The 11351-nt window shown below is 39.6% G+C and overlaps 1 protein-coding gene across 6 annotated transcripts in view; it reads left to right on the forward strand.

The window, feature by feature from the left end:
* The window catches only part of CLCN3 (chloride voltage-gated channel 3), a 176492-nt gene extending 165424 nt beyond the window's left edge, over positions 1-11068 (forward strand). For 4 of the 6 annotated variants that reach the window (XM_029573930.1, XM_029574241.1, XM_029574014.1 and 1 more), the window contains 2 exons: positions 1512-1587; positions 9047-11068. In XM_029573930.1, the coding sequence (XP_029429790.1) occupies positions 1512-1587; positions 9047-9202 (232 nt within the window). In that variant the 3' untranslated portion in view covers positions 9203-11068. The remainder of the gene's footprint in view (positions 1-1511; positions 1588-9046) is intronic. The other 2 variants (XM_029574169.1, XM_029574324.1) reach the window with 1 other exon arrangement.
* The last annotated feature ends 283 nt before the right edge of the window (positions 11069-11351 follow it).

Consider the following 11351-nt stretch of genomic DNA (forward strand, 5'->3'; position numbering starts at 1 on the left):
GTTCTGTCCTGCAGAATCTCTTTTGAGTTGTAGAACCAAACTCCATTCTCTCTTAGGGCTGTCATTTCTGTTCCAAGCTGCCCCTTTACAAGAGGAATATGAAAAAAAGCCTATTGCCACCAAAAAGTTATAGTTTCCCGTTGGCAGTAGCTAGGGATTCCCCACTTGTGAGGACTATCATCCTGCTTGTCCTTTGAGAAAGAAGACTTGCTTACCTGTAACAGGCTGTCTGAGGACTGCAGCATGTTGGTCCTCGTGAAACCTGCCTCCCTTCCCTTGGAGTTGGCATTTTTATGTATAAGCAAAAAAAAATAAATAAATTGAGGGGCTGACGTGTGGTATCATTGCCAGCCTGCTTGTGCCCAGTAGGGCACAGTCAAACTTCTTGAAACTTTAACATAAAAGTTCTGGGACAAGCTCCATTCAATGTCACTCACTTGTGAGGACTGAATCCTGTGGTCCCTGCTTTATGTAATACTTTTCTTCCTTATGAGCTGTACATGCCAGACTTTGAAGGGAAACAATTTTAAATCCATGAAGAATTGCTACATTTAATCATTTTTCTGTAAGAACAAATAACAGCAAAGTGAATTTTTTTCATACACTTCTTTCAAGTTGCAGACTACTGTTCTTAAATATTTGGTATTTGCTAAACTTTAATGTAAAGCAGATAAAACAGTCTGGGTAATAGTTATATTTTCAGGCTATGGTTTGTTCATGTTTTTGGAGCTATCAAAGTCAGTAACTCTCTAGAAGTGTTTATATTGAGTGACTGGAATTACCAAACTATACATTTGATTAATTTCTCCTAATTAACTTGAAAGTTAATGAAAGAAAGAAAAGTAAAAGTGGTGGATGGATTAGGGGGTCATTCAGCATTAAAGTCACACAGAGGAGTCTCAGATGGGAGAATAAAAAGGAGTGGATGCACAGGGGCTTTGCAGGACATTGAGGCCAGGATGTGTGCAGTGCAGAGAACAGGTATGTGACAAAGCAAGCAAGCGTGTGAAGAGGCCCTGACTTTGGACGCCCCGATACAGCTGTAGGAGAGACTGCAGGAATCTTGCAGCCTAAAGGACAACTGTGGTTAGACCTTAGGCCTTCTTGGCGAGGGCCACAGACAGCTCTGGTTTTCAGGTAATTCCCAGGGAACATTGTATGCATATATTGTCCAAGAATGAGGCTAATTTTCAGAGCTTGGATACCCTGACAACCAGAGCTGTTTGTGGCCCATGAGGACCATAGTTGAGAAACCCTGGATTTAACAGCATTACTTTATTTGATGAGTTTGAAAAGCTGATACGTAATATTCTACCGCCAAGATACAAAAAAGGTGAAATGTTTCAGAGAACGCATTTCCAACGTTATATTTTCTTTTGTTTTTATTTGTTAAGCTTTTCACTCCTTCAGGACATCTCTGCAGTCCCTACTGTCTTGAACTTTCTCTGCAAGTATTATGACGAGAGCATTTATTTATTTACTTTTATTTAGCATAACATAATCTGTTTCAGGATTGTCTTGGGGATCATCACAAAGAAGAACATTTTAGAGCATCTCGAGCAACTAAAGCAGCACGTGGAACCCTTGGTGATTAGATCCATCCCCTCCTCTCCCTAGTCACGTTAGAAGGCAGGAAGCATGAAACCTGTGAACAGCAAAAAACGTCCCAGGCAGCAGCCACTTACAAATTAACCAGAAACTGTATACAGAATTTACACACAGATTATTCCTGAAACTCCCTTTAAGTGGCACAGAAGGCTAATACTGCTCTTACTCTAACGCTCTCATCCAGATCTATCTGCTAGATTTGCTTTGCTGCTCTGTAAGTCTTTTTCTATGTCACACACTTGCATCACTATAAGACAATACCTATCTAGAATCTGAGCCTTTGAAAAACTCAGGAACTTTTATTCTCTTCCCTAACTATAGAAATAATTTGCTATATATTGCATATTAGTTTTATCAAAATTGAAATAGTGCTTCCTAAGATAAGATGTTTTTCTTCCCATTAGTAACAGAAAATTGATGTCTTTTGAAACATTCACCGAAAAGAAAAAGAAGCCGTATATTTTATTTATTGCATCATTAAGCTTGCTTTCTGCCTTGCTTGCATTTTATGCCTTTTGAAAAGTGGGCTCCTAACTACTCCCCCATAGGAGAGTGACAGGATCTGCCATATATGCCTAAAGAAGAACCATATGTCCCTTTGTTACATGGGTACCTGGGAAGACTATATAGTGGCAGCAGAGCATTATAAGAATGTTACATAGCATAGTAGAAGATGGCAGATAGCAAGCAATTGGCCCCTCAGTCTGCCCTATTGCTTTCCTCTTTGGTTCTTTGGGTAGATAAACATATACATTCCCAAACTTAAACTAACACTAGTTCCTTCCCCCCCACATCTTTTAGCCAACTTTCCAACCCTTTTGCTACACTACCCTCTATTTCTGTCCCAGGCATACTTAAATTCCATTATAGTGCTATCCTCCACTATCTACACAGGTAGGCTATTCCAGGCATTGTTACTTTCATCTTTGGTTCTTACAAATCCCATAGTTAGTCTGACAACTCGGCCACCTCCTGTTTCATACCACCAAGCTTTGCACTTATACAAACAGCTGCCAAAATTAGTGTGGCTGCTGTTCAAAGATTTACCCACCCCCATAATCAGTGATGACAGGATGGTAACCATGGATGCTTTGTGTAAGTTACACCAGCCTTCTTAGAAACCTGATGCAGTCGTTCACTAATGTTTGGGTTGTAGCCATGGCCGCTTCAGGCAGGTGAAGGCCTGGAGGCCAAAACCGAGAAAAAGCAACTGGGACTCAGTAGTATAAACAGGAGAAAAAATGTATATTTGTAAGAAGCATAAAATAATGAATCAACTAAGACTATGCTTTGCATTAACAAGAGAATTATACTGTACAAAGCCAATATAAACAAACTGAGAACTAAAAAGGTGCCCGTCATTGGTTAATCTAGGGATAGGCAATGTTGGTCCTGGAGGGTCACAACCAGGTCTGGTTTTCAGGGTATCCACAATGAATGTGCATGAGGTCTATTTGCATGCACTGCCTCCGTTGTATGCAAATCTGTAATGTATATTCATTATGGCTACCCCGAAAACCAAACCTGATTGTGGCACTTCAGGACCAGACCAGAGCTGCTTACTCCTGCGTTAACTAGATTAGTTGTGAGATCAGTTGTCCTAGCTTGCCCAAAATTCTGAGATAATAGTTGCATCATTTCTTAAAAATAGAAAAAGCCTATAACAATGGTCAGTAAGAAGAAAAGCCTTTCTCTCATTGTAGAACTTCTCTAAACAGGATCTCCAGAGACTCAAGATGCTTCTGAGAGTCAAGATGTGTCTCAGTCTAAATCAACTTTAGAAGTGCAGAATGCTAGTAACCATATTGGTCCTGGGAAAAAAGTGGTATCTTGGTAGATTGTGATACAATTTAAAGCACCAAAAAGAGAGAGAGTAATTAGTACACAAGATTTCTAGACCAGGTTCCTTCTGGTCTTTTGTGGTTCAATAAAATGTATCACAATCTACATAGATTCTAGTTAGTCAAACATTAAAATGTTCTTTATGCTATGGACTTTATGCAGATTAGGATGTATCCAAATTCAGAATTGAGGCATAATATATTTTCTCTAAATAGGTGAAGATTCACAAAGTAAAAAACTGAAGTGGTGATAATACTCTCCAAAAATTATGGTTATATTGGGTAATGCTTCATAGTAAATAAGCCTCAGTACAGTATGTTCAAATTAATTAAAAAAAAAAAGGTTAGCCGGAAGAAACAGCAGATAAACGTCATACAGCCCAGTTTGATTTACATTTTCCCTGTCTATAGCAGGATAATAAATCTTTCTTGATCTTTGGTTTTATTACCACTAATGATCTTCACTTCTGTCTCATATTTTTAAATTCTGATACCATTTCCCCATCACCACTTCTCCAGTGCCTCTAGCAAGCCATCTGTATATTTTTCTAGGCCTGCAGATGATCACCTACAGAATCCTCTGTTTAGTTAATAGTACCTCATCCCCATCATATTCTGCTCCCCTCAGTTTCTGTCTTTCTCCCCTTCTCCCTTGCCTCAGTGCATTCTTCTATAGTTTCTTTTTTTTTAATCAAGTCCATCTGCATATTATGAAAGCACTGAATCAAAAGGTCAGTCTATGATTCCACAGCCACAGTAAGGGCCACAAAGTGGCCAGTCCTGGCTAAATTGCCTTGGGAGACTGGGGGCTATGTCCAATCAGAAGCGGCAATGGTGTCCTCTTCTCCCCCCCCCCTCCCCCCCCCCCCCGATTCCCTCACCTTCCTCATTGAGGATAAGAGATGGACAGTGGCATTGCAGCACCTTGGGCCACATTGTCCTCTGCTGCCAGGGGCAGTGTGTTGAGCTTTGAACTGTGCAGGTCAAAGGGCGGCACTGTGGCCATGAAAGCAGAAGACGGAGGATATGGCGTGAAACACTGCAGTGTCATTGATTGTCATCCTATCTGCAAGGAGGAAGGTGAGCCGGGGGTGGGGGGAATTGTATGAGGTGAGGGGAAGGAGATAGAGCTGCAAATGAATTGATCATGGAGGAAAGGGAGAAAATGGGGTAAGGTGGAGAGTACAAGGAGAAAATAAATGAGGGAGAGGGAATTTTGGAGCTGGGTGAAAGCATGAAGGCAGGTGAAGGGATCACAGGGGTGGGGGCAAGAAAGCAACTGAAGGATCGTGGGGAGATGGGAGGGAGCGCCATTGACAAAGGAATGGAGGGAATAGGGGGAAAGAGGAAATTGGATGGATTGTAGAGAATAAATGAGGAAATTACAGTGGGTGCAAGTGGAGCGAGGAGATTGGAGGGAGTGTGGGGTGTAAGAGGATTGGAGGGATGTGAGGATGGCAGAGGGGTTTTGGCGGGGCAGAGTGTGAGTGAGAGACGTAGGGCTTGGTGTCAGAAGGAAGCAGATCTTTCTTCATCTTGGACCCTCTCCTCCACTCATTCCCCTTCCTGCCCTTGCAATCCTTACTCCTCTGCTCCCTGATTCCTCTTGGAGATCCCTTCTCTATCTGTTTGAAATCCCCTTTCCAGCCCCCAGATCCCATAACCTACCCTCCTTAGCCCACTATTCTCTAATCCCTTCACTTTTCCCAGCACTGATCATTAAGTTCTGTTCTGCTCCCTCCCACCCAAAACGAAAGAACCAAATTAACCAGCCACAAGAAATAACAAAAAGCAACTTTATTTTTATAAAATAAAAGACAAATAAACATGGAATATGCACACCAAATGAAGGGGGCTCTGATTGTAATCTGGCACCTTGCTGATACTACCCTCTGTTGCCAATTACTTGTCCAGGTTTTAGCTGAATTTACTAAGGGGCCAACATAAGCAACGCTGAGCCTACTGCCAGTTTTTACTCATTTTAGCACGGGTTTTTCGACACTAACTCAGGTATATAATAAGTGTTTTAGCACCTAAGAAACCCACAGATGCATGCAAATGCCATGTAAAAGAAGACATTAGTGCCCCGGTAATGCAGGAAGGTGCGCTAACGGGCAGACAGTTTTAAAGCAAATGTTCTTAATGCTGGAAATTTAACTGCGGGTCAGAGCAGGAATAAACCTTAACTCATATTTTCTGATGGCCGTGTTCTACTATTGCTATACCCAGTTCGGTAGTGTCTAACTACTTCTACCAGACTGGACAGAGCAATAAAATAATTTGGCTACCATAAAAATCAAAGCATAAGCTCTCTGGGGCGGGCACCTTCAGCTGAACAGAATACACTTTGGCCCAGCTGCATGTCCATCCCCCTCCCGCCCTTTGAAAGTTTTATGCTTTGTTAAGCTAGTTGTTGGTACCTTTCCCCAGAGAACTTATGCTTCGACTCTACTTGCCATTCCTTGCCAAAATAGCCTTGGATGCAAGAATTTGCTCTTTGGAGTGAACCCTTTACAGGTAGCTAAACAAAGTGCAAGCTCCATGAAATGGGCAGCCACAGTGGAACAGTTTGCCAAGTAAAATAAAAATAAGCTTTCTGGGGAAGGTATCTATATATATGTTTTATTGAACCCCCACTCTGAACTTTTTTTGCAGTGGTGGGTAATAAAAATCTTTTAAATAAATAGATGAACAAAGCAGTCTGTGTGTGCACCAACAGCTAATCGTTACACACTCTAGCACTATGTGCGTACTGATCAGTTGTTCAGGATAACAGAACAAATCTGTGACTGGTATCTGCCTCCGAGAGCTTACACTGGAAATTTAGTGGAATAAACTCACATTTCTGGTGGGCAGTGTTTATTGTTGGGCCCAAGATGGGACTCCACCTCAGACCCAGGAAGTACTTAAATTTGCAATGTAAGTTCTCAGGAGCTGGAACCTACAGCTAAACAATGTGTAAACTCTCTGGGGATGGCACCTACAGATGAGCTGTATGCCAGAGTCAAAGTAAGTAGTATTCCGCTGATGGTGCCTTTCCCAGAGAGCTTATGCTTTGTTCACTGTAGATGCAAGCCCAGAGAGCTTATGCTGGAATATAACTCTTTTTAGGTCTGAGGTGGAGTAAACTCACATTTCTGGTGGCCAAAGTTATTCTGTTGCTGTGCCCAGTGTGGTAGAAACAACTAGACACTACCACATGGGCACAGCAATAGAATATCATGGCCACCAGAAATGTGGGTTGACTTTTACTCCACCTCAAGCCACAGGGATAAGCTCTCTGGAGCTGGCAGCTACAGCCAGTAGGGATGCACAGCACCAAAGTATGTGCTCTTCTGCTGTGGGTGCCTCCCCTGGAGAGCTTACCCTTTGGTTTCACTTGGCATGCCTTGCCAGATGAACTTTTATGCGAGATTGTGCCCAAGTCGGGATGCCCACTGCTCATCTTGCATGCACGGTCCTTTTGGTTACACTCCTTCCAACTTCAAGTGCCTAGCTCCTGTTTTAAAGCACTTCCTAAAGTATTTTTCTGCATTAGTGTGAATTTTTCAGGTTAGCTCACACTTGAGCACGTTTTTCATTTAGCGTGCTTTTTTTTTTTCTTTTTTTAACTCCTGCTTGATTTGCATCCATGTTTACTGCATCCCATGGGGCCCTCCTGTTTTTAACGCACATTATTTTAAACCCCTGCTGAAATTGAACTCCAGATTAAGGGTGGGTTTTATTATATTGGCCTCTCTGTTAGGATCCATCCCCTTACTCTCCAGCTGTCTTCTGACTCTCCTGTGCGGAACAGGCTCAAAGTTTTTTACCAAAATCCCCTAATTTCAAGCTATGTCATTCCTCTAGGATTTTGTGTGAGCATAGATTAACACCAGATAAATTTGATTGGACCTGTTTGTTTTTTGTGTTTTGTTTTTTTTAAATAAACTGTAGAATTATAGGGGCAAAATAGAGTTGTGAATTACATGCAATTAAGTACATTATCCTTGAATAAATCACAACTGTAGGCAATACTGTCGAACAATGTCTATTGAATACATCATATGAGAAAATACAGTACACTTTATATCTACCAGTTTCATGGGATTTAGTCCTCCCAGTTCCTCCCGCGCATCTCAGATCACTCAGTAAATGAATATACTGTATACATCACACTTTAGAGTCAAATCTTAAAATTCTAGTATTAGCAATTGTTTTTAGATATTTCAGGCAGTTAAAACAATCATTAAGAAGCTTTTTTATTCTCATATTTTAAAATTTTGTTAAATACCCGGATCATTATAAATAGAAACTAATGAAAGGGAGTCTGCTGGTCATTATAAAAGCATAAATACAGCATTGCCAGCAGAAAGATTTTTTTAAAACCAGGGTTTGGCTGTCAAAAAAGGTGTACAGAATATACTTAATGAAAAGTCTAAAAAGTACAATAGGATATTTTATTTTTATCTTAAGACACAGCAATATGACCAACAAAAAATGAAGCAACCATATGCGATGTGTGTTATGAAACTGTAAGGAATTAATTTTTTTGGGTTTTGTTGTGCATTTTATTTTGAAAAAGTCAATAAGGGAACATTTAAAAATTGAGGCAATAAAGTTGGGGAAAATCAGGCAAGTTGCTGTTCAGCGTCATAGGATGAATTAGAAACCGCCCTGCAATCTAGTTTCTCCTCCAGCACCCACCCACCTCTTCTGGCCTCCCTTTGCTTGCCTATGAAATCTTTTAAACTGTTCTCTAAATTTAGCTGCTTCAGCAAAACCTTCCAATGTTGTCTCACTGTAAGGTATTTCACACATGTTTCATGCCTCCTTTTAAAAAGTACTAACCAAAATAACAAGGGCAGTAGATCATGCCTTCTGCTTTTGCTGTAATTTTGTTCCTTCGTAGAGGGTCACAGCCTTCACTCTTCCAGACTCTACAATTCTGTTTTGGTACCAGTAACATTTTCTAAATCATTTCAGCCGATCAATGCCTAAACGTGTTTTTCTCTCAGCAGTGGGCTTCACTTCAAAGGGGTTGATTCTTTTCTAAAGCTTTTACCACTGTGTGATATTGACTGTTTTCAATATAGACTCCTAAAATTAAGTGCTGCTATGAAATTGGGTTGGAGAATATGGGGGAAGAGGGCTTGATTTTAGGATACAAGGTCATAAGTTCATCAAGCAGCTTGTTGTTTCTTGATGACAACATTTGAAAACATCCCTTTCAAAGAGGAGCAATATCACTTTCTTTACTGTTCACTCTGTTCTTTCTTTTTGCCGCCCCTTCTGCCTTTTTAAAAAAAAAAAAAAAAAAGCTTTTTTGTTGGCATACAATCAAAAATGTATAACTTAATAATAAATTATCAATAATTCTGGACATACTTGTCCTATGCTTTGATCTTGGAAAACTGATTATTTGCTTCCTAGTGACTGTCATATTTACCGTTTTGCTACATGATGGTTACACAGTGTTTTGTTGAGACTAGAAAATCAGAATTCTGTATATTATCCTTTTTATTTCTGTCAACAAAAAGGTCAAAACAGCTTTAGGGTTTTGTTTTTTTTTATCCCCTTGTTGTATTTAATGTTCATCCTCTCTTTATTCATCCTAGACGCCTCCTTGGCATCATAACAAAAAAAGATATCCTCCGTCATATGGCCCAGATGGGAAACCACGACCCCGAGTCAATAATGTTCAACTGAATCCCATAGTCGAGGAGAGAGAGGAAGCAGAAGAGGAGATGCATTTGTTGAAAAACACGATTTAAGCTAAGAGGATTGTCTGGAAATGAAAGCTGAGCTTCTGCACCACTGCACACAGCAGTGTTGCTGCAAATTGGGAGTTTCTTCAGTGGAAGAGAGGAAAAGTGTAATACTTTTCATATGCCATAGTGGAAGTGCAAGTCCACTGCACCGGATGTGACCTGCCAAATAAGTGCAGTGTGAAAGCTTCCCCAGGAAGCAGCCGATGGCTAGTGCTAGCCTGTTCCATGAGCATGTGAAAGACACTCCGACCCTTTTTCTGCAGGGATCGCACTGAATTGAGCCATCTTTCAGACTGCCAGAGGAAACCCATTTTTCCATGGAAGACCTGTTGACTCATAAATTTGTCCAGTTATTGCATATCGCCTTTCTACATTCCAGAAGAGCTTTCATTTTTTTTTTCTTCTTCTTGCTTCCCTCACTTTTGGATTTGCCCTTTTGGTGCAGTAGTTTCTCATATTGAGATTTACTGAGGTTTAATCACAAGGAAGTGTGTGTGTGTGAGTGTGTGTGCCATTGAAATGTGTGATTTCACACTTCACCAACTGCTTAAGAAAGTACAGATTTGTTTTAAGAAACGTGAAATTGTGCAGCCTGCGTGCTAGACACAAAACAGTTTCAAAATATGTTTTTGGTTTCTATTGCTTTCTTCAGATTAGTAACAGATAATGTGAACTTTTGTGTTTACTGGAAACACCAGGACATACAACTGTCCTGCACTGTAAGAAAAATACTACTGATTAAAGAACAGGAGCAATGCAGCTAAATTGCACCTGTCTTAAACTGCATGCTATAATCACTGGAAATTTTTTTTTTTCCTGGAGACTAACATCCAGCCATTGTTGTCCAAAAATAAAAGAAAAAACTACTGGTTTCTTCTTAACTTGCACTAAGTGTATATTTTTCCCCCAAAATTGCATTATTTATTTTTTTAGTGATTAAAAACATTTATCAGAATACAAATTAGCTAATATTTCATTTTAAAAATTTTATTATATTGTGATTCTGTACTAAAGTATTTCATAAGCTTAATCCTTTATGATGATCAAAAGTTTACATATGGGAGGGTTGAACAACGATTCTTTATGACGCATTACTTGTTTTGAAGGGGTTTTAAAAAAATAATCTCACATGCATTGCCTTCACCTATGAATTAGCATAAGAAAATACAGTTTAATGGTAAAGGAGCATTGCAGGGGCTAAACATTATTTTAAGTTTAGTACAGATGTTTTAGGATCTAGCACAGTACTACCTAAAATTCCAGCTTTAATGCAGGTTTTGGTAACTGTTTAAGCTGCAAATCAAAGTAGCAGACCGCTTGAGAAGCTGAAAAAATAAAGCTTCCTGCTTTTGGCAGAAAAGAAAATACAGACTAAATTATTTCTGGGCTTAAATACTTTAAAAGTTCATTTTAATTACTCAAGAGTAAGAGTAAATTACATTTTTGACTAGAAATTGCTAGTATGCTTTGGGTGCACATCTACTACTCCAAAATGTCATTCAGAATCACAATGCTAAATTCATGCTCTGATAAATCTAATGCACTCTGGGTCCTGTTGCTGGCAGGTGCTAGGCTGCCCTGGATATTTCTATAGGTCTGATCATTGTACAACAGAAAGTGGAGGGGCCTTGCAGTTTTCTAATGAAATATTTGGAAATACCTTATTCAAGTCACAAATCCAAGCTGATGAAGTGATTGGAGGGTGTGGGCATCTTTTCTTTTCATTTGTAACAATTAGTTCATGCACAATCAGTTACTTTAACTTGATGTTGCCTAGAGCTGTAGCTAATATCCATCTCAGTGTTTTTACTCATAATAGGTACAGTAAAATTACAGTACTGTAATTAAATTAAATTAATGTATGACAAATATTTTGTTTGCCTTTTTAATTATATTTTCAAGTTGGAGCCTAAATAAGCATGACCATTTTTTTAAATATTGGATTACATTATGCATATATTTTCAACCATCATTATTTTCTTGTTACTGCAACAGATGAGCATAGCCTTGTGATTATCAGTATTGAATTCATCCACTTCATGTAGGCTGAGCCTGCCTACCTGCATACCTTTTGTAAAGTTGAATGCCTGTGTTGTTTTAACCATCCTCCTTAATTTAATCTTACCCATGGAAAGGAATACATGTATAAAGT

This window comes from Rhinatrema bivittatum, chromosome 1, assembly GCF_901001135.1.
Source record: "Rhinatrema bivittatum chromosome 1, aRhiBiv1.1, whole genome shotgun sequence".
NCBI classification, from domain to species: Eukaryota; Metazoa; Chordata; class Amphibia; order Gymnophiona; family Rhinatrematidae; genus Rhinatrema; species Rhinatrema bivittatum.